General features: G+C 44.5%; 1 protein-coding gene and 1 long non-coding RNA gene across 6 annotated transcripts in view; one reads left to right on the top strand and one right to left on the bottom strand.

Annotated features, from left to right (window-relative positions):
• EPHB1 (EPH receptor B1) overlaps positions 1–26,310 on the top strand; it is a 446,794-nt gene that overhangs the window by 331,970 nt on the left and 88,514 nt on the right. For all 3 annotated transcript variants that reach the window (XM_024244263.3, XM_054552661.2, XM_054552662.2), the window contains 2 exons: positions 16,072–16,196; positions 23,919–24,081. In XM_024244263.3, coding sequence (XP_024100031.1) covers positions 16,072–16,196; positions 23,919–24,081 — 288 coding nt within the window. The remainder of the gene's footprint in view (positions 1–16,071; positions 16,197–23,918; positions 24,082–26,310) is intronic.
• LOC129058649 (uncharacterized) lies at positions 556–20,330 on the bottom strand. 3 transcript variants are annotated; one of them, XR_010139247.1, is made up of 6 exons: positions 20,050–20,330; positions 19,839–19,958; positions 19,043–19,106; positions 9,108–9,191; positions 8,718–8,820; positions 556–2,347 (listed from the first exon to the last, which is right to left on the bottom strand). It is a non-coding gene; the product is annotated as an uncharacterized LOC129058649 (long non-coding RNA). The 3 variants fall into 3 exon arrangements; XR_008523916.2 differs by lacking the exon at positions 19,839–19,958; XR_008523918.2 differs by lacking the exon at positions 19,839–19,958 and having other exon boundaries at positions 8,682–8,820.

Here is a 26,310-nt window from a genome sequence, read left to right on the forward strand (position 1 = left end):
TCCTCATTGAGTATTTGAAGAAGCAACAATTTTCCCCTTACTTGCATGATCTTATCAGCGCAATTTATATCTGACATTTATATTACATGCAGTTCATGTATGGCCTGCATGCCACTTCCATGTGGAATAGTATTCATCATGCCCACAACACAGACACAACCCATTACTTACTTTTCTTTAAAAAATGCTGCACTATTTCTGTTAATAGTTACAAGCCCCTATAGTTTGTCCATTTTTAAGGCACTTTTGAAGTTCTTAGACAGTTAAAGTCACTCAGATACACTAATTTTCTTACAAAAGAATTACCTAGCCCATCGATTCCTCTGAATACATCACCTAATTTGCATTATTCCTTGGTTAAATATAGTATTTGCATGCATAAAGAATAATCTTTGAATATGAAAAGGAATTTTATGATATTGCAGTATATTGAGCTCTTTGGAGGAAAGATATTATGTAAATCTCAAAATTAAATATTAAAACAATATTACACTGCTGCCTGTAAAAATGTAGAGTGTTAAGATCCATATGCTGGAGCCAGTTCATTTTTAAGGGCTGTGCTTATTGGAAATTACCAGGCAAAATTTGCTCCAACGCAGAGAAAAGATTGAGTGAGAACTTTAAAGACTAGAAGGACTTGAAAGAAAACTTCCATTGAAGTTAATAAAGTTAAAAAAAACTTAAGCAAATAAAATTTTCACTGTTCTTAATTCAATTTCATAGTTCGTTTCATTGCCTTCCTCTCATTGTTAATTCTAGAAAATTTTGTTTTTATTGTTTCTTAAGCTCTGGCATTGAGAAGGAACTTCCAAGTGGCCTCAGAAAGGCCCTGGCCATTTGCAAACAATGATGTGTTCTCCGTTGAGCTCAGAGGGTCGGCAGATGGCACTGCCCCTGACCAATGTCCTGGCTTCTATCCTTGGCAACCTTGGGGTCCTCCACCCGATGGTGAGCTATGTGGAGAATCACGCTTTCTCACCTACCACCAGTTTCCTGAGAGAGCAGCCGCACAATGCCAGGCACAGAGAGCCTTGATAAATATTTGCCAGATGGCTTCAGTCCCCACAGATGAGCACTAGTATGTAAGTGTTTGGCTGGGGAGTGGTGATGAGAATGTGTCCTGGTGACCCACAGGTAACATCTTAATATCCCTCCCAGATTAGTCAGGTAATCTGGAGTCTTCCTCCGCTGTGGCTCCTTGCAGGAAAACTTAGGGAATGTTGCTTAGGATGATGCTACAAGCCCTGATCCACTCAGAGGAACACAGACAGACTCAACCACTCTCAAAGGGATTGGTTTGTTTGGGCATTTTAACTTTGGAAATGTATTCATTCACTTAACACATTCTTTATGACTGCTTACCAAGTACTGCTTGCAAGTACTGGCTGAAGGGTACTGCTTTTTAGGGGCTCCCATTTATTTGCCTACTCGTCAAATATTTTTCAAGGCCTTTCTTCATGCCACATACTGCTCTAGACACTGGGAACACAGCAGCAAACATAACAGACAAAAATCTGTGCCTTTGTGGAGCTTGCATTCTAGTCGACAGCACTCACTGTCTGGGATCAGAGGCCCAGAAAAGTCACAAAGTAAGCAGGTGACTGGTTGGGAAGTGACTTGATGGGGTGCAGGACCCTCAGCTGGGTTCTTGGTACCACCCTCTTCTGTGGTGCCCATTCTTACATTCCAAAAGTTAGGATGGAACCACATGTTGTTGCCAGAGAGCATTTCAGTTTGTGGTGGATGTTGCTATACAGTGATAGTGTGTTTGATGGGATATTTTATTGTTCAGCAGACCAATTTGAATGAACTCCTTGTGGATGGATATCACACACTGGGCCACACGGTGGTTGGGTATGGGAATTCTCCTTCCAGATTGTGAGCAGTGGCTTGTGATGCTGCTAACAGCACCAGAACAGCCTTCACTCTGCTAGGAGTACCAGAGTGCCCACAGGACTCAGGGACCTATTTGCTTGTTTACTCCGTCTTGGGCCAGGCACTCCAAGTACATAGCTTCAGGAGTAAAAATGGCTACTGACAACGAGACTGGAGGAAATTTCTTACCCTGTAAGGCTCTCATATCCACATGAGATTGTTACAACCCTTATTGGAGAGGGGACACCAGTTGGATTATTAGATAGTTGCTGTTCACCTTGTGAGCTATCCCATAAAGAGGTATCTCATAAAGAGGCAAAGAGGATGGGAGGGAGGAGGGTCCAGGTGATCCATCCTCCATGCTCCTGTGGCAAATCAAGTCAACTCCATGAACTGACTGGCATCTCCAGGAGAGAACACTCTGTATCCGTCCTGTTGACTATTGTGTCCAGATAGGTGTCTAGTTGGGTGCCTGAAATATAGAAAGCAACCAATAAATGTTCATTGAATGAACTAATGACTTGTTAAATAAATACATGAATGAATGCTTCAGTCTTTCTTAAGGTAATCTCAGGCATCAGCAAATGGTGCAGCTTTAGCTATCTCTGTGATCTTTCCTTTATCAGGCATCTTTGGGTGGGGAGCTGTGATTGCAGTTACCCCTTACATTCTCCCAGATGTTGGTAAGACCTGAGGCTTCCTGTGTGCACTGCACCCCCAAACCATAACCATGTTCTGCGGGAGCTGCTCTTCTGTGACCTGGCCTGTCCTGCCTCCCCCACTGGCAGGGTCCCAGCTGCTTGAGCAATTGCAGGGAGGGTGGTTGGGATGGCATCCCAGCACTGTTGTCTGTCCCCCTGCATGCCAGCCCCGCGCCTATCATTTTCACAGTACCATCCATGTTAAACAGGCAGGAGCACCAGGGGTTTCTGAATGCAGCAATTAACAAAACAGTAATCAAGCTAAGTGTTTAATTTCAGAAAATTAACATCTTCTCTGAGCGGATATGAAAGATGGAGGAAAAAGGCACATTGAATGTTCTGGGTAAATAAAGGCAACGCTGGACCACAAATATTTTTCAGTGCAAGGTAAACTCTTTGCCAATCCCTCAGGCCTTGGGATCAGTTTCCTTCTGATAGCCAAACTGCAGGAAAACCTTAGCTGTAGAATTGAGCCCTAGGATTTTAAAGCGTGTGTGCTTCTTTCCTTTCCTTTTTTTTTTTTCTTTTTTGACAGAAGAGCAAATGCTTTCACCATTCAGAAGAGCTTGGGGGAACAAGAGCCCAGTCATGCCCCCTAAGAGTGCATCTACCCTGTAGAAACGGTGATGTATGTTGCCCTTCTCTGAATTGTACTTGTTAAAGGGACAATACCGTGATTTCTTGGATGTGCATTAGTTGTTTATGTGCTTAGGCTCTATTTCTCTTGGCAGACTGAGGGCTCCCAAGGGAAAAGGCCATGTCTTTCTCCTCCCAGTAAACCCTGCCCCTCAGCAATGTGTCCTCTGCTATAAGCTGTCCTGGCTGAACTTACACCATGTCACATGCTGGTGCTGCCTCCTAAACCAGTGGGCTGGTCTTTGTTTGCAGGAAGGGGCTTGCGTGTAGGGAGGGAAGCTTGCTAGGAGGTGGGTGTGCAGGAGACTGGGTCCCTAGAAGGACAGTGAGGTCCTGCTACCATCTGTTTCATCATCTGATGACCTGGATGGGAATGAGTGCCTGGGATAGAGGATTGAGAGGGCAAGGAAAGTGGCTTTGTGTGAGGCATGCTATGAAGTTGGAGGCACAGACAGGCAGCCTTGAGACTGTGTGATGAGGTACCACCAGTAACCATGGAGGCAGGGCTCTCAGAGTGGCATTGAGCCTGGTGCTGCCTGAGGAAGCACTGAAAACCATGTTCCCACAGGACTGCAGGTCCTCAGGGAGGGGCCTGGCCATCTGGCTTAATAAGCAGTGTTCCTTGAGGGGTCTCGAAGGCAGCTGACATGGAGAACAAAGAAAGCAAAGCAGGAGAATGAAAGTATAGTTTGCGAGTACAGAGGAGACATCCCCAGGGGCTCCCAGAAGTATTCAGGGACTGCATCAACAGAAGACAGGTTCGGTTCTGCACATGCATAATTTGTGGAGAGTTTGAGTACTCAAATCAGGATATTACTTATGCAGTTGGATATTCAGGCTTCTATTTTCTCTGGAAGGTGGGAAATAAGATTGGTTGCTGAGAGTGAAGAGGGAAGTATTGGGGTTGAAGGTTTGAGGAGAATGGAAAAGGCTTGGCAGTGCTATTGAAGAGAATGGGAAATGGAACTACCCAGGTAAATTCAATATTTCTGGAAAGTATTGAGAGCTCATTTGAAGTTGGTGATCACATGTTTAGAAAGCCACCTCTTTTTCCTCTTATGTGGCTTTCTCAGCAGTATATGGCTCCAGGGCAGCAGGCCCTACAAGAAACAGATCACAAATATACCTCTGGTTGAGTTTTGACAGTCATATGCTCTGAAAAGATACAAGCAACGTTTGCCTAAGGGTTTGAGGAGTATTATGAATTATGTTATTGCAAAGATGGAGCCTAAGATGGATAATAATGGATATGAATAAAGGAGACGACAGATGCATTGGGTGGAAGTAAAGGCCAAGAGTGCCAGATGAGGCCAAAAAGAGTTTCAGTGGGCTCATCTGAGGTTGTGGTGAGGAAGCAGAATATTTAGACTTGTGATTTTGAAAATCGAGTGACTTTAGGCAAAGCAGTCTAAGTATGCCATGGGAATTGGCAGGCGTGGAAGAGTTGTAGAGGCCAGGGAACTGAGATTATATTTTTTAAGTGGACATTGAAGTCACACACAGGAGGGCAAGGCTCAGAGTAGAGAGGAAGACAGACAGAAGCTCATGCCTCCAGTGAATGGGGGCGTGACGGTGGGAGGGAGCATATGGTGGTCCCAAGACCTGGAGAGTGGTGGTCTAGCCAAGTGGCATTTTTGCAAAGTGTGCAGGAGATGGCAAGTGATGGTGTGAAAGAGACAGTTGGGAGCAAGGATGACACACCTCCACTTCCTGACCCTGAGGTGTGCTGGATGCAAAATCATAAACTGTCACCAGGTGAGAGGGCTGCAAGGCAAAGGTGTCCTCAAGGGACAGTTGCTCTTCCTTAATGCAGGCATGGAGTGAAGGCTCTGAGGGAAGGAGGTGGGTACAGGGGAGTTTCCTGATTTGTAAGTGGAGGGCCCAGGGTGGGGGTGGGCTCAGTAGTCAATGGGAAAGTCAGAATCAAGAAGAGGCCCACAACTCCGTGGGGCTGGTGATGTCCAGAAAGGGGCTAAAGAGTGGGCATGGCAGGATGGAAGCCTGCCTGTGCAGCCTGGTGGGCTGCTCTGAGGAGGAGGGGCTCTGGACCTTCAGGCCAGAAGACTCAGACCTCCAGGCCTGGAGGAGGATGGTCACAGTGACTGCAGGTGCAGCTCCTCTGCCCAGCGTTGGTGGCAGTGATGTCAGCCTTAGGGTGGTGGTGGTGGGTCCTCCAGCTGCATTAGGGGTTTGGCTGAATGTGTGGGGGTGAGAGCCAGGTGTAACAGGGGCACACAACTTGTGGTGGGGTATCTCCTGTGGCCTCTCCACTGCTAGTGTTTGGAGTGAACGCCGTTCATGATCAATCATTAAAAAGACCAAAGCTGCCAGTGCTCTGCTCTTGTCCTACACCTGGGAAGGGCTGGCAGGCCTGAGGAGAGGCAGAGGCCAGTGACATGCCCCAGTTGACATGTGAGTACCAATGGTTGTGTCCTCAGCAGCCGTCACGTGCTTAGATGCCTGCCTGAAGAGTATCCTGCTCCACAGACACCTCCGCAGCCTCCCATGGTTGCAGGGTCACAGAATGCAGGTTTGCTATAGTTTTCACATAAATGGCACCTTCTAAGGCACCTTTTGATTCCCCCAGCAGGGAGGAGGAGCTGTGGAAAAATGCCAGGTTGCAGTGACCCAGGAGGCAGAAGTGCCACCAGGAACACACTGCAGCCTGCCTCCTCCTCCAGGCACAGGGCTCTGCACACTTCCACCATAGGTGGGGACCCCTGATCTCCCTGAGGGCACAAGGGGTTGCAGAAGGCAGTGCCCATCCATTAGTGATGCTGATGTAACTCAATGTCCCCACCCCCATGCCTGGCCTCCTCAAGGCTCTAGAAATGCAGAGTGCATGAGTTGTGGGGAGGAAGCCCTACACTGGTCTCAGGGAAAGGAGGCCTAGCTGTTTCTGGTTCTGCACTAACCTCTGGGGACTTGGGGAAGTCATTTTCCCCTCTCTTATCTTCATTGCTCTAATCTATAAATTATAAGAGTTGACCAAAACTGAATGGCCTCAGATGCCCTGTCAAACTTTGACATTCTGATTTCTAGGTTTCTAGACAAGCAGTTCTCAAACTTGAGAATGTGCCAGACTCCTGTAAAAGACTTGTTAAAACACAGATTGCTGGGCCCACACCCAGAGTTTCTGATTCACTGAGTCTAGGATGTTTCTCTAGATTCTACCTGTCTTACCAGTTCCCAGGTGAGGCTGATTTGGGACTACATTTTGAGAACTTACAGGATCAGACGTGTGATCCCAATAAAGAATGCCACCCCACCCCCAAACACATACACATCAAAGGTAACATCAGAAGTGAGGGCCTCTGCTATAAACCCACATTCCCAGATCAGCCACCAACCCTCAACCCCCACCTGTCACCCCCCACATTCTCCTTTGGCATGGAACCGAAACCCTTAGTGGATGGACCAGTGAAGGAGGAGCCTGTAGCTCCCTGCCTTGGGGTGTGAGACTGAAGGCCAGGCCTGAAGCCCTCACTTTTTATCCCATTCACATCTCAAATTCAGCCAGGATTCTACAACAGCACAGAACAGAGCTACACACCCAAGGAAGTCCTCTGTCCCCAGGTGACTCCCAGGGTAAAGAGGAAGATAGGAAGGGAATGTCAGAGACATCTCAAGGCAAAGCCCAGAGTAAAAGCAAACAAGAAACCAATGTCCACAATAGAGGAAAACAATGAGAAGAATAATTATTTCTGCTTTTGTACTTATACCCAGTCTCCGAATTAATTGCTTATTTGTTTAATCTACTTTGACCAGAAGTGTTACTGCACCAAAAATATTTAATGAGTCAGGTCTTCTAATGTAAAATTCAAGCATATTTGTGCAATGAAATGAGTTTTCGTCTACAGTGGGAGAACCAGCTATCTAAGCAGGACCTTTTCAGCAAAGTTACCTCCTAGAATAGAAATGTCAGAGGAAACACAGTTCATCTGTGTTGCAAATTGTTCTTCTTTGGTCATGAGTACTAGTGGGCCGGAAGTCTTTAGGTGACATTTAAATACAAACTTTGGTTTTTTGATATGGGAAGTGTTTCATATATTAAAAAAAAAGATGGCCAGCCATCTCAATCCTTCATTCACAACCCCATCACTCATAGCTTCTAGGATCTCACAGAAGTCCCTCAAGGGGACTTCTGGAGACTGCTCAGCATTGTTTGGGTCCCTCTATAAACCTTTCAGAGTCTGGGTTGGGGAGATAGAAAATGGACTGGCTTCAAGGCCCTAGCAGCTCTGATTCACCCAGAGCACCTCTGAATTGTTCTGTTTCACACTTTATGCTTCAGGGAGAACTTTGTTTGAAGAAAGGATTTCATAGCTTTAAAAAATAGAAAACTACCAATATTAGGGTAATGTTACAGCTGAACAATCCCAGTGAGATGGGGAGGGACCCAACCTGCTAGGTTTCTTCATTTACACCACAGAGAAGAACTTCTGTCTCTAATCCCTTGGGACTACCATATTCAGGCCTATTCTTTGTTTTTGTGAGGTGCAGGCTGCTGAGTCACAACCCTGGCTCCCTTTTCCACCTCATGCTCCTTCAAAGGCCAATATTCATGTTTGTTAGAACTAAGGGATTTTCTGACTCCTTTTACCTCTGAGGTCTTTAGAGAAGAGCTTGCAATCATTGCAATAAGAGTAAATTTTTGTTGAACATTTATTATGTGCTAGCACAGTGTGAAGAGGCTAAAAACATGGTCCTTCCCTAAAGACTTTATTGCACTGATGGAGAGCAGAGGTGAGCACCTCGGAAGGTAGATCACAGTGCACTGTGTCCCAAAATGGAGATCACACCCCAAAGGGGCTTTGGGTTGGGAGGCAGGAAAGGGCGTTCTGGTGGGTGTGGTCAGGAAAGGATAAGCAGTGTGGGGCAGTGTGAGGCTCCCTCTGTGCCTTCAAAGGCCAGCAGGGTCAGGAAAAGAGGTGCCCATAGGGAATGGAATTAGGGCTTTTTCTGGTGGGGAGCCATTGAAGGTTTTGAGCATTGGAGTAACAAAGGTAAAATTGAGTTTAGAAAGATTAATATGGCTACAGAGTAGTTTGAAGTGAAGAAGTTAGAGGTGGACAAGAGAGTTAGGACAGTAAGTACATGAGGCACAATGAGATACAGGTGACGACACCTGTGGAGAGGCAGTGGCAGGGCCATGGGAGCATCAGGGGCTCCTGGGCCTGAGCCACACCATTAGATGGGAAGGCTATGCTTGTTCACTGTCCAGAGTCACTAGGTCTCCTTATCCTTAGGACAAGATACCCTGTCACTTACTTTCTAGGTTGCTTCAAGTTATCTCAAAATATTCAAGGGAAACCAGCTCTCTTCTGGAGCATTTATCACTCCAGCCTCTGGGGAACCCAGCTCTTTGCTAGCTTTCCCTTTCTCCAAGCCCATTTGTATCTATCACATCCACCATGGCTTAGTCGACATATTTATATATCCCCTCAAAGATATTTATCAGATAAATACCTGAGGCTGTCTCTGGATCCCACTTTTTACATTTACCTTGGGGAATGATGCCCAGCAATTGATTTGCATATGTGAACAGCAGTGGATCCAGAAGGATAGTTTGGGGTGGTTGCCAAGTCCCCAGCCTGGCAGGTGGGATCTGGTCGAAAGGAGCAAGACACCACACAGAGAACATCTTCAAAACATTTGGGAAATTAATAACATAAGAATTAATATTCCTGTTTTACAGTTGAAGAACTTGAGGCCCAAAGAAGACAAAGCCTTGGGTTAACCTTATCCCAAGATCACATAATAAGAAAATGGCAGAGCCAGAATAGGCACACACGTCTCTCTGCAGCAACTGGAGGGCCCTGACAACAGCCCTTCTTTATTTCTGCTAACTCCTGCTGCTCTGGGCTGGGCCCTAGGCTCCTTACTATTCCTTACCTTACCCGTTTTCTTCACAGCTATGGTCTGTGCTATAGATCACAGGTAGTTAGTCCAAGGATGATTTGGCTGGGAAATGCTGTTCTAGAGAGAATAGAAGAGGTTTGTATTACCATATGATCCAGCAGTTCCAATCCTAGGTTGATTCCCAAGAGAAATGCAAACATATGTCCACACAGCAACTTGTGTATGAATGTTTATGGAAGCATTATTCTTCAACTTGTGTATGAACGTTTATAGAGGCATTATTCTTCAACCCAAATATTCCTCGACTGAGGAGCATTTCTCCCAGGCAAAGCAATGCCCCATGAGGGTAAAAGTGGTTACCAAGCCTTAGGTTCACACTGTGCGGGCTGGGGCAGCAGCATCACTCTGGGGGGTCACTGGGAGGACACCCCCCAACACACACACTGTATGGAAAGGCCAAGGAAAACTACTCTACCCTGCCCACTCATGAGTTATTGTGTGGGGGAGGCAGATGGCCTCCTCTTTGTATGGGTCTCCTTGGGAATTTTAGATGTGAAACTACCTCTCACTGGAAACAGCATTTGTCTCCTAGAAGAGTTGCTAGAGCATTTGCCCAAGCTAAGGCAGAGGCAGCTCAGCTGTGACCTGCATCTTCCTAGAGCTGGCGAGAGATGGCCTCAAACAAGGCTGTCCCTGTCACAATTTCCACCCCCACACACAACACTGTTTTCCCTTTTAGATAAGATTTGCTGAACTCTGAAATCTGAGTTTCATAATTTTATAACCTCTTTAAACATTTTACTCCAATAGATCAACTGAAGTCTGAGTGTATGTGCATTAATTTTAACACAGTAAACTGTTATATCATTTGTTAGGTCCCAAAACTGATTATGGTTAAAACTGTTGAAAGAAGTATTTTGGCACAAAAATCAACTAAAAGATTGTGAAGTATTTTTAATAAGCATTGTTATGTATTAAAACTTAGTAAGTGTCCTAGAAAAAAAGCATCAAGTAAATCTTGTATTTTTGGAATCTGAGATGCTTAATTGTTGGAGGAGGATGCCCCTATCAAATAAGGAAAACAAAATGAGTGAGAAGAAACCTTTGAACATAACTGAGTCGGTAACTAAATTAAAGTGCCAAGGAATGTCGTAAACATAAAATGCTTGGTCCACATGAACCTGTGATATGACAGTAAAACTCCTGCACATCAGAACTCTAGGGTCCAGAGTCTGGGTTATTAACTTTTGAGATAGAGTCATGCCACCATCTCAGACCCAGCCTAAGTCTCCTGGGATTTCACAGTTCCCTTTGGGGCCATTTGTACAAATGGAGGTCTGTCTGCTGGTCTGCCAGGCTGCATCTTCGATACTACTGGCAGTGGCCAGTGGTCAGTGACTAGTTTGGGCCAACATTTGTTCCACATCATCTGTGAGCTCTTTCACAACTTGCAGCTAGGGCCATCCTGTCCCTGTAATTTATTCACATCTCCTTTGTCAGTTCAGGCAAGAACATTCTGTGCTCTTCCTCTGCTGTATGTGATATACTATCTTGGATCTGTCTGCTTTAAAAGTAATTTGAGAGTAAGTTTTCCCCAAAGTCTTTGGTGGCAAAAACAGAGACAAAGGACTCACTCACTCAACCTGCCTTTGTTTTTTTCTCCATCCTGGAGCTCCTTGACCAGTGATGTTTTAATTCTCTTTCCGCTTCTGACACATTTACAAGTCTTTTTATTATTGGCTATAACTCTCTTCTTCGACGCTCTCATTCTGATTCTGTTTGAACCCTAGTTGATTTTTCCTTGGAGTCTGACGACACTCTTCTTTGCTCTTTGCTCTCCGCTCTCCTATTTGGGTGCCTGTACTCTGTTGGGTCAGCCTCTTCGTTTGCTAAGAAAGGGTGCAGGGCACCTTTGATTCCATTTGGATTTACTGGGCACCACCTCTAGACCTCACACATCTTTCTTGAACCTTCATCAACTTCTTTCCGAGTAACCCCAAACTAAGTCTTTCTCCTTACCTTTTCTGAAGAAGGGTCCATATTTGTTTCTTTGCTAAATTTGAATAATCTTGTGAACTCTTTATTTTCATTTCTTTCTCTCAGTAGAATGTTTAATTTATTCAAAGGCTTAATGTGTGTTTGCCAAAAAGAGACACTTTCAGGTGTTCAATCAAACTATCCCTTCATCTGAGGAATATGGAGAAAAGACAACTAGCCAGGACTTACTGTGAAAACCATTGTATATGGGGGCAAAAGGGGATACTTGTTTGAATTAATCTTCTCATCCCTCTTTAATCTTTAGCTTTAGTTTTGCTAGGAGAAGTTGGTGTTTGAGTGAATACCAGAGCTCATTCTTATTATTTTCTGTTTTGTCTGAAAGTTTCATAGCACATAAAACAACAGATCAAGAGGTGACATTTGCCCTTGGAGAGGGAAAAACCAAATTCATCACTGCAGGTGATTGTTGATGGCAGAGCACTGAACATAAGCTGCCCGTGATTTTCAGGGAGGATAAGAAATGCTTTCTTGCTTTCTCCCATGTGCTAAAACCCGTCATAATAAAATGTAAACCATTTAGAATGACCTGTGTGATAATACACAGTCTTCCCAGGGCCTGTAACCCTCATGTCATTGCCATGAATCTGAGAAATACAGGCAGGGATGGCCATCACCCTCTGGCAGCTCCTCCCAGACCCGAGTGCCACTGACTGCTGGGGGATCCACACCATGTATAGTGACAGGAGCGTTTCTCTTCATGGATTTCACTGTCAATTGCCTCTGGATCACTCTGCCCTGCGATTGCCTCTTTACCATCTGACCCCAACTAGACTCCAAGGACCAGAAGTGCAGGGCTGTGACTTTCTTACTTGTTCTTCTGTCCCCAGTGCTTAGAACAGGATTGGCACAGTGTTTGGCAAATATCTTGAGTTTTTAATGATGGCTTTCCAGAGGGTAGAGACAAGGAGAAGAACCAAGTCCAGCAAAATTCTCAGGCCGTTAGCATTGATCTTTCCATTTTTAAATACATGATGTTTCAGCTCTCAAGACAGAGGGACTCTGAAGTCCTGTATGAAACTGATGTGATTCACAACATGTAAATTGTGCCTCCACAGAGGTCTGCAAGGGCAGCCTGAGAGTCACGGCGTGCAGTGGAAGGAAAGGGCTGTCAGGAGCTATTTGTTCACCCTGTCTTTGTGGACCCACTGGGATCCTCAAATGATCTGGACTGATTCCAGAAAACTGAGTCACCTTCCCTGAACTGTCTTTATCCTCCCCCATGACTCTGTCCCGTGATTGCAAGGTGTTGGGAAAGACGATCACAGGCCATTCCCATATTTAACCATCAAGCCTTGTTGCTAAGTCCAGGACTCAGTTCTTAGTTTCATTTTACCTGACTTAGCAATAGCATTTAACGTATTCTGTCCTCCTGGGAGCACCTTATTTCCACTTGGTTTCTAGGCGATCGCACTCCCCTGGTTTTTCTTCTGCTTCATTGGCCTTTCCTTCTCAGGCCTCTTTAGTGTTTTCTCCTCATCTTCTGAATCTTGAATTTTTTCTGTTTATTGATTCTCTTGGTGATCTCTGCAAGTTCCTCTGATTTCAATATCTGTGAAATATTGGTGACTCCAAATTGGTCTCCAACATGGACCTTATGCACCTGTCTGGTACTCAGCATCTGCTCTGGGACACTTTGGACATCTCAAATCTAACAGGTCTGAAGTGGAGCACCTGGGCTCTCCTCTCAAACTGCTTCTAGAAATGTCTTCCTATTCTCAGTTGATGGCAGCCCCATTCCTCCAGATGTTTAGGCTAAAACCCTTGTAGTCACTTGACTCTTCTGTTTCTTCCACATTCCATATTCGTGGAAATATTCTAAATAGATTCAGAATCTGCCCACTGTGCTGCTCAGGCCAGGTCTTAGCAGCCATTGTTTCCCAGCTATATTACTACAGCAGTGCTGTGATCGGTTTCCTGCTTTTACATGGCCCCTGCATTCTATTTGGAACACAGCAGAGTGATAATAGTATCATATAAGTCAGATTACATCACTGGGCCTTGTTGACAGTCCTCCTATGGCTCCCCAGCTTGCTCAGGGTAGAAGCCAAACTCCTTCCAGTGTCCCTCAGGGTCCTGCCCCCTGTGGACTCCTCTGTTCTGGGTCCCACTGACTCCCTGACGCCCCCAGATCAGCCCCTTTGTCCTGGCTGCTCCAGATATCCACTCAGCTCCCTCCCTTCCCTCCTTCAACCCTGTGCTCCTGTATCTGCTTCTCAGGCAGCCTTCCCTGACCACACACCTCTCACCTCTGGCATCCTGTGTCCCTTTCCCCTTTCCATTTTTTTCATTGTACTTAATATATTTTAACACAGCTTATGATTTGTTTATTAGCTCTAGTCTCTGCTGAATTCCCCCATTAGAAAGTAAGCTCTATGAGGGCTAGAAATTTTATTTTGTTCACTGTGGTGCCTCTAGAACCTAAAAAGTGGCTGGTACTTGACAGATGCTCAATAAATATGTTTAACTAATTAATTAACCTGGATTATAGATACTACTAAGTTGCAGGCAAGAGAAAATACGCTTGATGGCTCAATCAAGATAAAAAATTATTTCCACTTACTAAACGAATAGGCCAAATTTAACACCATAAAGGTTGAGATACATGTACATTCTCATAGTCAAAGCCAAAAGCCAACTCTACAGACAAAAGATGAGGAGCATACCATGAGGAAACCTAAAGGTTATATATAACTGCCATTTCAGGACTGAACAGCAGGGACATGTTTTTGATCCAAAGGCTAACGGTCATATTAATAGATATATAATACACAGATCATGATAGATATTAGTTTTATTCTAATCTCTGCTGCTCAAATAGTGGAAAGAGAATTGGATTCACCTCCAAGCCCCAAGCCTAAAGAGAATTTAGGGAACATGGTCTCATTTGGAAAAGAGCCATCTTGGGTGTCGTGTAATGGTCATGGGAGAAATATTTGACTATTTTTTTTTCAGCAGGAATAGCTCAAAGAAGATCTAACTAGTTTCCTTAGATATTTGACAAGACATTTTGTGGGAGGGGGAACATCCTTTCTTACTTCAGTTGGCAGAATGGAAAACAGTGGGAAGAAGATAACTTTCAAATAAAGATCAGAAGATATGTAAATTGGTGAGACTTACCCAAGTATAGAACAGCAACTCCTGGAGGCAAGAAGTCTCCCCTCTCTGGGGGTACAGCAGGAGCTTGGCAGCAAATTCCCAACAGGGAAGTTGTAGGGGGAGTCAAAACTGCATTAATTCAGACCCTCCATGAAGCAGACACAAAGATGGGATTAGATGTATGAAAGATTTACTGGGGAAATGAGATGGGAGCCAGAGGAGGCTGGGGAAGCCATCGGACCATAAGAAAGGTCTGATCTCTGTAAAGGAGAGAGGGAAGGAAGGAGGATTGGGTAGGGTAGGAAGAGCTTTAGCCTGCTGTGTGGGTTATAAGGTAGTGTTGGAAAGGCCACTGGGGAGTCTCTGAGTGGAAGTTGCCCATCAGAGTAGTCCCATATATCGCAGGAATGGGTCTGCCATGGCATCCCTGCTGCTCTCATTCATTGGCTGGGAGCAGCCTGTGGGAATCAGGGCCTCTGTGCGAATATGGTGGTGGACTGCAGAGTGCAGGAACTGGGGCTGTTGGTTAATTACTCTTTAAGGAGTAGGAACTCTGAGAGGTGCATTTCGCAGCCACCACAAGGTCTCTAATGGGAACAGGGCATACCTGCCTTCAAGGTCCCAGAGGACACTCTGACTCTGAGTCCTTATCACACTTCTAACTCTTTATGGCTTTCCTGGACTAGAAGCATCTTCAGAACAAGTGTTCTGCATCCTCTCCCCGAGGGGCTGCATGTAGTAGGCACTCACTGAGGTTCCATTGAGTAGTGGAGAAAGCAGCAGCCCCCTTGTGACCCCGTAGTTGTGCTGTGTAATTCCAGGTCTTTGAGGGCAATCTGTTAACTTGAATTGAGGATAGTAAATGTCACTCAGCCACGGTCCCCAGAGAAACCATTGTAAAGTGAAGTTCGAGTGAGGAAAAGACCTTCATCACTGCAGAAGTGCCAGGACTAAACAGAACAGCCCCTGAGCAGAGCACAGATTGAAGCTTCATCCATGACCCGCTTCTTCCTCTAGAAAGACAGCCCTCATTTATTATTTCCAGACTGTTTTCATTTTACTTACACCATGTGAAAAATGTTGAATTGGGAAACAAATAATATTATTTCCAAACAGAGATTTCTGAATCAACTTTACAGATTTTGGAATTATCTTGTTCCCAAATGTTTGATTTGTTTATCATTTCTTCATTTATACTTGTGAACTCCTTATTGGAAATTCCCTCATTTGGAAAACTCTGACCATACCTCTGTTGTTGGTCTGTGTTCATGTCTTTTTGAGAGATACCTCCTCTCTTCCTTTTAAAGTATAATAAAATCTAACTTGCAGTATCAGGAATAGGTGTTTGCTAGAATGCTCCTTTCTGTTGTACAGTAATTCTATACCAACTGATTCTACTCTCTCATTATCATCTCTTGCCCCAGGTTCTCATCTCTGCAATAGCTCAGCCCACAACTGCAAGACTGAGGTTCCTTCAACACCTTCTTCTCAAAAACATTACGGTGTTCCTCCTTTCCTCCTGTCTTTTCCTTTGATTCCTCCAACTGTCTCTTGTTTTGGTCAAGCCTTGCTGCCTCTGAAAGTCCCATGTCCATTCCAGCTCCTGTGCACACGTGCTTTCCTTTCCTAAATTCTACCTTCTACCTTCTCTGTCCTCTGTTATCCAAACTCCATTGATTCTACAAAACCCACAGGAAGTTCTGCAGATCCAGCTCAGCTGATGATAAAGAAGGAGCAGAGTCCAAACCGAATGCCATTTTTCTCCCTACTTACCTCTGAAAGATGGCCCTTCCCCTATAATTGAGTGTCTGTTCAGCTACCCTGTTTCTTTCTCTCTCCACAGCCCCCTCCACCGTTCCCATCATGCACCAAGTCAGTGCCACTATGAGGAGCATCACCTTGTCATGGCCACAGCCAGAGCAGCCCAATGGCATCATCCTGGACTATGAGATCCGGTACTATGAGAAGGTGAGCCAGCTCTACCTACAAGCTTGCAAGACCCAAGCCCAGCCACTGTTCCATGGATGATTGCTAGCTGAAGGCACAAAGTAGATAGGCTGCTGAGGTGGAGAGGATTCTGGTGACAGAGGCCAGAAGTTCCCTGGGAGAGTTCTCCAGGTCTGCCCTGACAAAAGCCTTGTTCAAAGCCCAGGCACTTTCTGTGCCAGCTAAGGAGAGAAACTTCCAGTCTACCATCCTGCAATCTGGATACTTCACTGGCTGGGAAGGACCAGTCTCATTCTTCCAGTCATGTGTTTGATATACTAATGCAGATGCCACAAAACTGCCAGGGGTTCCCAAACCTTCAGAGGAGTGTGTGGTTTGGTAGATCAGTGTTTTTCAAAGTGTTCGTGTACCTCCAAAATAAATTTATTTATAAATTATATGCATGTACTACTGCACTAATATATTTGTGGAGGATAAAAAACATGTAAAGTGAATATTCAAAAGGATGAGATAAAAATTAACAGAAATATAAATTTATATATTATTTTCCTTGACTACTCTTTAGCATCTGCTCCTGAGGATGACAGTGGGGCATGTGCTGCCAAGAAAAGGGAAATGGTGCCTGGTGGAGCTGGTCCCCGGCCTCCCACTTACCAGGGCAAAATGTAGCATTTGCAAAAATCTTAGGAAAATACAGTGCCTTCTGTTTTAACCCAACACATTATTTGCAAAACCACACTATTCATTCACTTATTTGTTCAGTAAGTATTGTCAACTATTTGACAGGCACTATTCTAGGATATATTAGTGATCAAGCAGACAAAGATTCCCGCCTTTGAGGAGCTTACTTTCCAACAGAGGGAAACAGACAATAAACAGTGAACATAACAAATAAGAAAATCATATAGTGTGTTAGAAAATCAACAGCATAGAGGAAAAAAGAAGAAAAATAGCAAGGTAAATGGGATCAGGAGGGTCAGGATTGGGGAAGAGCAGGTTGCAAAATTAAATAGAAGGCTAGAGATAGGCCTCTTGGAGAAGATAAGATCTGAGTAAACCTGAAGAAAGTAAGATGGTTGTGAAGCAGTTATCTAGAGGAGGAAAGGGCAACAGCCTATGCAAAAGTCCTGAGGCATGATCATGACTGGTGATTCAACAAGCAGTAAGGAAACCAGCATGACTGGAGTGATGCAAGCAAATGGGGAAGTAATAGACAGAAGAGAGAGGTTACCAGAGGAGGTCATCATGTTGGGCCGGGTGCGGTGGCTCACACCTGCAATCCTAGCACTTAGGGAGGCCGAGGCAGGCAGATCAGTTGCACTCAGGAATTCAAGACCAGCCTGACCAACATAATGAAACCCTATCTCTAATAAAAATACAAAAAATTAGCCAGGAGTGGTGGCAGGCTACTCAGGAGGCTGAGGCTGGAGAATCACTTGAACCCAGGAGGTGGAGGTTGCAGTGAGCCTAGATCACACCATTGCACTCTAGTGTGGGTGACAGAGCAAGACTCTGTCAAAAAAAAAAAAAAAAAAAAAAAAAAGACTGGAGCTTTTCCATTGAGTGAGATATGGAGCTATAGCAGGTTGAGGAGCGGAGGAGGGACAAGATCTAACTTACATTTTGGATGGATCATTTAAGCTGTTCCACTGAAAACAGAGCCTAGTAGATCTACAATTATTAACAAGGATGATAGTGTAATCAGGTTAAAAGCAGAGGGCTGTTGAAATGTAGTTGATTTCCAGATCAGCTAAAGGCAGAGCCAATAGGATTTCCAGCAAGTTGAATTTCGGGCATGGGAAGGTTTTAGCCTGAACCACTAGAACAATGTAGCCGGCACTGACTGAGAAGGTGATCACTGTGGGTAGAGCATATCTGATGTGAGGAAAGGAATGGAAGTTCAGTTCAGTGTCTAAAATGCTTGTAAAATGGCCAAGCAGAGATGTGGGATAGGCAGCAAGAGATTCACACCTGGAGTTCAAGGGAGGGGACTGGGTGAAGATATCCATCTGGGAGTTGTCAGTACGTAGATGATAAGAAAGTCCTGAGCCTGGGTGAGGTCTTGCAGTGGGTCAATGGAAATAAGGAGAGGATCAGAAACAGAGACCTACAGTCCTGCAACAGGGAGGCCATGCTGAATGGTGGGACATGACTGTACTGGAAGCAGAAGCCCTCGTTTCCAGTGCCCTGTGCAGCTAACCAGCCATGGAGCTGTGGTCCAATTACTTAACCACTCTAGGTCACAGTTTTACATTTATAGAATGGTAGCAGTTTACCTCCCTGAAAGCAGAGGTCTAGATGGATCACCAATCCCAGTCTGTAAGGAGGTATGCCCTTCAGCCATTAGAGCTGAACTTGCAAGCAAGGTGGAGGATTAAGCGGCATTCTATTCTACTTAGAGAATATTGAGTTTTATAAGGAGTTGATTCAGATACTTCAGTGAATTGGAAATAATTTAAACCAGCTGAATTCATAAGCATCTGTTATATCTGATCCATTTTGGATTTAGGGCTCTTACTTGCTAGATATTTTTTGTCAGTCAATGAAGTAAATGTTGACTTTTTAACATATTTTGGAACAATGTGTTTAGACTAACTGACCACATGGTCTCATTTTGTCATCAGAGTTGGCCTAACAAGGGTCCACCCAGTCCCCCTTCCCACACATATAAGCTTGTAGCTCTATTGAAATAACACCTCATCTCAGAAAAACAATAATAATTTCTGCCCAGTGTGTACCTATTGTGTGCCAGGGGTTTTATAAACATTATCTATTTTCTTCCTCACACGCCAGTGTGGTAAATGTTAGTATCATTGCTACGGGTAAAGAAGTTTTTAAAAGGAAAACGAAGTTAATAAAACAAAAACCTTGTCCAGAGTCCCACAGCTGGGAAGCGAGCCTGGGTCCTTTGCCCTGCAGCAGGTGGTGGTGCTGGGAAGGGAAAGAATATGTTAGAGACCATATACTCCTCCTCTTCATCTGCCGTGCCCAGAGCAGTCATTTCAGTGGGTAGCCAGGGCAGGGGTCAAGGGCTTAATGACAGGCCGAGCACTGAAGCCACAAGGCTCATGCCTGTATGCCTTGGCTCCTTTCTCCCAAACCAGCCCAAGCTCCTCTACTACCTTTCCCTTTACAGCTTTCCCTTGAAAACTGTAATTAACCTCAACTTTTTATGCTGTAAAAGCAGCTTATTCTCCCATTCAGGCTACCTCCCTGCTTCTTAGTAATTTGTACTAATTATTAACAGACACACATACACAGCAGCCCAATGCCTGCAGCAGCTTCCACACCTCAGTGAAGCATATTATTGTCCCCACTCCAGAGGAGAGAATGCTTTCCCTGGAAACAGAGAAGGTTCTTTGCCCAAATATTGGTTACCATTTGGCATATTACTGTGGAATGCTCCTTCACTTACGAAGTGCTTGACTACAAAGTCCATTACATTGCTTTGACTATTCCTAAGATGACCAAAGAAAAGGATGTTAGCCCATGAGGGCCTTTTGAAACGACGATAATTCATCGTATGTTGAGTATCTATTATGTGCCAGATATACACAGATATATTAGCTCTGATCCTTAAAGGAAAAAAAGTGTATACTTGAAAATATATATAACCAATTTATAGATGATGGAGCTATGTCACAGAAACGTTAAATGACTTACCCATAACAACACAGGTCATCGCTAGGGAGTCACAGAACCAGAACTTTACACATTTTTATGATACTTCAGTGGTGGAAACTTCTGAGCTTGATAGGAGAGTGGATGCAACCACCTCTGATGCTGAGGATCTCAAAATTAGTGTGGCTCCCAAAATAAGAGATTGTATGTTAATAATAAATCCAAATACTTGCAAACAGAATGATCTGCCTACCTGCTCCATGTGGCCTTGGAATCCTGGTCTTCAGAAGATGTAAACACAAATAGAATTCAGCTCAGTAGTTGTCTTGGATTTGGTCCAAAGAAGCAAACCCCATTATTTCTTCATCTTGTGCCATCTCCTCTTCCCCCAAGAAGTCCCAGCCCCTCATCTAAACCAGGAGTCAGCAAGCTTTTCCTGTAAAGAACCAGAAAGTAATTAATTTAGGCTTATGGGCCATATGGTTTTTGCCCCAACTGCTATAGTCGACTCTGCCTTTGTAGCAGGAAAGTAGCCATAGGCAATATGCAAATCGATGGGCGTGGCTGGGTTCCAGTGGAACTTTATCAAAACAGGTAGCTGGTCCATGAGGGCAGTTTTGTAACCCCTGAAAACCTTCCATGGGTCGCCTGCTCCACATAACCCTTGGTTTACGCTTAGGACCCCTTTCAGTTTCATTCTATGAATAGAATTGATGAGGCTTTTTCTTCCTCCACCAGCTCATTAATAGAGAGCTCAGATGTCATCGAGCTGATGACACTCCCGGAGCCTTTCCCATGTTCATCTCCTTCCCCATTTTAATATGCTTCCATTCATCATTCTCTCTTGTTTACTGTTGTGTAGCACTTTTCACTCCTGGTGTCAGTGCTTGTAGACAAACCATGGGAGGAGCATCTACATCTGCTCTCAGCTGTCTTAATGATTAAACGTTTATGGTTACTCGCTCTTCATAATAACTGTATAGGCTAGGACTGGCTGGTTTAGGCCTTGATAATTCCTACCTTTCAAATTTTAGGATCGTTTTCTCATAGAGACTCTTTCAGACCTTGGCAATATCTTGTGCTCAATCAATTGGTTCAAATAACTGGACCGAAGTGTACTGTTTATTTATTCATTTGGCATTGAGTTGTTGAGCGCCCAGGTGGTACAAGCACTGTGCTGCGTGTTGGGGTGGGGAAGGAGAAATGAGGGAAACATGGTTTCTGCCCTCAACAGCTGCATTCTCCATCCTGCATCCTCTGTCTCCCACATACTTATAATCAGTCATAAGCAACCAATAATAATAATAAAAAAAGCAACTTTGTTCATGGCTCTTACTGATTTGCCTGAAATTGATTAATGATTTTGTGGGGAACAAGAACTAATATTCATTTTAATCACTGAACTTCTTCAAGAATGTTTGGACTATAAAGTGATTATGGAGTAATGTTCTGTCCTCACAATCCAAATACCAATGATGTATTAAAACAGTTTTTCAATAACAGCTATCCAGTCACTGCTTCACATTTATCAACCAGTGCCTGATTTCAGCAGATTCTATTAAAACCAGAGAATTCAGGCAGCTGCTTGGATTTTGTAGCAATGGGATTTTATTCTTATTTGCAAGGTGACTTGGTGATTTTCACAGTTTCAGATCTCAGATCTCCACTGTGTCAAAATAGAAATGATCAAAGTTCTGGATGACATCGCTTCTATAGCGGACAGCCTTTCCTCTGAATCCCTGAGTGGGGGTGGGGAGGATCCCCTTGTGTTTAAATAGATCAAATAGTGGGTGGGCAGCTCCTCTGCAGGCAGTCTCTCCCAGGGCCCAGTAGACATCCCCTTCATTAGAGTGAGAATGGGCCTCTTTGTAACTTTCAACTGTGTGTTTGAGCTGACCTGGGACCTGTGGTCCCTCACAACTGCTTCTGAATCATTTATGGGCATTTCTATGCCACGCACACTTCAGATATGCCAATTACTTGCAGTCTCCTGAACTGCTCTAGGCCTTGCTTTTGCATGTTTAATTCTGTTCTCACTCTCCACATTCATCCATGTGGCTAATTTATTTCATCTTTTGTGACTCAACTCAGGTCACCCTTTCCCTCAGTCACTCTGCATCTCCTCTGAAGTCTGGGCTGGATGGTCCCCTGCTGTGCCCTCACAATCCCCTGAACTGCTCTCTGCCAACGCACTCAATCAACACTGCTGTCATCTTCTGTTTATTTACCAGTCCTCCCACAGATATTACATCCCCAGAGGAAAGGGACCATGCCTTTGTACCTGCAGCCCATGTATAGCACCCAGACATAGTAGTGTGTCATAAATGTAACTGGCTGGCCAAAAGAAGGAATGAGTAAATACACATCAGGTCATCTTTGACTTTGCAAAGTAGGCTTTTATATATTTTAAACAATGGGAATTTCTTATCACTGTACTGTATTCTTTACATATATTTATAGAAAATATATTCTTTATATGGGAATTTCTTATCACTGTACTGTATCCTAGCTCAACTCTATTTCTTCTGTCATTTTACTGAGAATACAGTTTACAATTTGTAAAGCATGCTTCTTGAACCATTGTGCCTAGAACTCATCTCTGTACCCCAGATCTGCACAGGGGACACAGGGACTTGGATCACTCCCTCCTAGTGATCCAAGCTCTTCATTTTCACTAAAGTCCCCATTTTTTTCTAGGATTCATGGTGCAGACAAAGACAGGCCCAGGCTTCAAGCTTCTGTTCATGCATACTTGCAGATAACCCAGAATCTTTGCAAAGAAAAGATATGCTCATGTGAAAATGATTAGAGGCCATGCTGATATACAAGAAGGTGCTGGGGTAAGGTGTGATTCGGAATGACAGTGTGTAGAGAGTCCACAGCCCAGACTGGTGAGAGAAGCCTTCCAAGAGAGGAGGCCTTGGGAAACATAGGCTTAAGCAATCTGGAGGGAGTAGAGGAGCCCTGGAGAGAGGCATTTTAGACAAAGAAAAGAGCCTAAGCAAATGTCTGCTGGCCAAGATGTGGTCCCCGGATTTAGGGGAATGTGAGAGATTGGAATTGACTTCATTATGAAGGACCTGTGAATCTATATTTAAGAGTTTTGCCTTTGTATGATGATAGTTTTTAAGAAAAGAAGTGTGGCGTTGGGTGGGGTGGATGGGGAGCATCAAGAAAGACAGGAGGCTGCAAAAGTCCAGGCACAAATCATGTGTTTAATAAGATAAGTAGCAAGGAGAAAAAGCCACCTTTTAAGGGCACTCATGATGGGCAAAAGAGTCATGTTTCTGGAAAACAGAAGCAACTCTCTGCACATCAGAGGACCCAAGTGTGCAGATGACAGGGACTGTAGAGGTCAGCACAGAAAGTGCTGGAGAGAGTGACAGACAGGAGAATGGGGCTGATCTGGAGTAGGTGGGGGGATGAGGACACAGGGCCTGCTCTGCAGGGAGAAGGTACATGCCCGCTCTGAATGCTGGCGGAAAGTAGCTGGGGGATGCATGCCCAGACACATGGCAAGGTGAGGGCAGAAGTAGGTGTGGAGGGCAGTCCAGAATGGCCTCTACCTCTTCAGCAGAGTGGACACAAAGCCTTTTGCCTGAGCACTTGAAGGAACTGAAGGGGAGTGATGTAGGAAAGGCACTTTGGGGAGTATCTAGGGAGATCTGAGTCAGGAGAGAAAACAAGACAACTCAGCAGAAGCAAGACAAAGAGAGGCAGGCAGGGGGCAGATAGATGTTGCCTAGTTTGCTTCTGCTGAGGTCAGAGACTTGAGGGGATTTTGCAAAGCTGGATGTGCTATGTTATTTCACCTCCGAACCCTGGGGGAGGAGGACTAGAGAATGACTATAAGCTTCCTTGCCAGTCCCTGAGCACTCAGTCATTTCCCTGGGCCTCTTTTTTCAGAGTGTGGCCACCTCATAGTCCAGACCTGACCCTACATTCCCTTGGCCCAGACCATTCTTCTTGTCCCCATCCAGAGGGATGGCCTGGAGCTGATGACAACTTCTAGCAGATATGCAGGACCAAGAACTGATGGGGCCTGAGTACTCCAGGGTGGAGTGGGCTGGGGGTATAGCCTTCAGGAATGGGATAATGACCCTTTCCCTTGCTTTATTTTAGGAACACAATGAGTTCAACTCCTCCATGGCCAGGAGTCAGACCAACACAGCAAGGATTGATGGGCTGCGGCCTGGCATGGTATATGTGGTACAGGTGCGCGCCCGCACTGTTGCTGGCTACGGCAAGTTCAGTGGCAAGATGTGCTTCCAGACTCTGACTGATGGTAAGGTTCGGGGGAGCAGTGGCGTAATCACAGGGCAGGCAGTGTGGGAGAAAAAGTAGCCCCAAAGATGCTGCACTAGCCAAAATGCCGATCTCCAACTGGATTCCAGTGGAATTCCCTTCAAATGGTTTGCCTCCCAGTAGGGCCATGTAGATTTTCCTGAAGTCTGGCTCATTTCTCTCCCAACATCTGGTTGGATTTGCCTCTGAAGGGTCTCTTGCCATGTGTGATCTTGCATTTCAGCAATGAGACTCATACCTGTCTCATGGAGCCAGTGTGCCCTCTTGCCTCTGTATCCAGGTCCAGATGCCTCTGCTGTTTCACCCTCACGCCCACTTCACTCCTCCGTGCTTATGGTCTGAAAGCTGAGCTCATGGCCTAGTTTCATGAGCCGAGGTCTTCAGGGAGGAAATGGAGAGACAAAATGTGGGATGTGGCAGTCTCATGTACCTGGAATCTCAGAAATTTGAAGCAACTTCACATGTGACCCCCAGTACGTCCTGCTCAGATGTCTCCAGCGAGAATAGCCAAGGTGTCCTCAAGGCCAGAAAGTCTATCACCATAAATATACTTCTACCTTTGGGTTTTATTAGTTCCCTATTATCACTATCTGCCCCAGTCCTCTGAGACCACCCCCAGCAATAGTTCTGAAAAATCTGATTTCCCAGTAGCCTCAGCATTGTGCTCAAGTGATCTGTCTGACTGTGCCTACCACTTTCTCTCTCTTAGCTAGCCATTTACCATAGTTTATGTACTTATTTGTGTATCTGCCTACCTACCTATATATCTATATTTATTATTCACTTATGAGCTGTTTCCTGATAGTTTTCCAAATGTCAGTCTATTCCTGACTCCCCAAATTGAAAGCTTTCCATTTTTCCTTCATTAATTAAATTATCCATAAAACAGTCTGTCATTATGTAGCATTTTATTTTAGGCCGATGCTCTCAATCTGGGTGTTTGATAGGGCTTGAGATTTTATCTTGATGCACATTGTATTTTTTAACAATTTTGAAATTAATTGGAAACTTTTAAAATCAGGTGGTTTCTTATACAAATCAGGATGTTGATGTTCTTGTGAAAAAATTGTAAGAGAAGCCAATGCTTGTGGGCACTCTGGAGTAAGGACCTTGCCTTAAAGCTGAGAGGCAGCTGTCTCCATACGGTACCCACCACTTCCAATATCTCTAACCTGGATACTTTGATGTGAACCGTCTGGCCCCTGTAGGACTGGAGTTTGCAATCTATTTTGAGTTTATGTGAGGTGAACTTTCTCTCATATTTTGAGGATGGTGAGATGGGGTAGAGAGGTGAGCCAGTTAATTCAGGTTGATAATGCTACTGGTATGAAAAGAACACAGACTGTCTTCTTTTTCCTTAAGGGCTCTGTCCCCCACTTTGCACCTCACTTACTATCTAGATTTATAGGCACTCTGGCATCAGGAGGTACACAGGATTAAAAGCCCAAAACTCAAAATGCTCTGAGTGCTGGTCTCTTGACAATTCTGCTAGACAAATCAAGAAGTAACAAATTTCTCCCAAGAAGGCTATTTCTTTTACATTTGGCAGTTAAGTTTTGCAAACCCAAGAGGGGCTGGTTGTAAGAGAGTTCTGGTAAGTGGCCAAATTTGGGAGTATTTATCTTATGACTGAGGTTCACACATGGATACTGATTATGTTCACTGGGGCAGCAGGCCTGTCTGCAGAGCGAAGGTAGTCAGAAGGTTGATCGATGATAGGGTCATTGGGGCAGGGAGGACCTGTGGAATCCCACCCAGAGTCAATGACCACACTTTGGGCTGGTAACCTCCACATAGGGCAGACCCACTATGGCCCTGGGCTGCTCTTAGCTACACTGTTCTGATTTTTGACATAGCTGCCTAATTTTTAAAAAATCATTCAAGTTTCATATTACATTATGAAGTTTTTAATTTATAAAGACATTGTTAAGGATGCTTCATTGGGGTTCCATGTGTATTTTTCTATCGCCAACTTTATGTTTTAAATACATGTATTACAGAAAGCTCTCAGCGAGGGCAACTGAAAATTTACCTTCAGTCTTTAAAATCGACTTTCGTCTTTAAAATTCTAGAGAGTGGGAGGCTTCAAGAACCAATATCCTTATTCTTAGAAATCTTTCTCCTCCAACATGGTTGAAGGACAGTTCTCAAACATTGGGGAACATTAGAATCACTTGGACTGTTTGTTAAATATGCAGATACCCTGCTC

Source organism: Pongo abelii, chromosome 2 (assembly GCF_028885655.2).
Source record: "Pongo abelii isolate AG06213 chromosome 2, NHGRI_mPonAbe1-v2.0_pri, whole genome shotgun sequence".
Lineage (NCBI taxonomy): Eukaryota > Metazoa > Chordata > Mammalia > Primates > Hominidae > Pongo > Pongo abelii.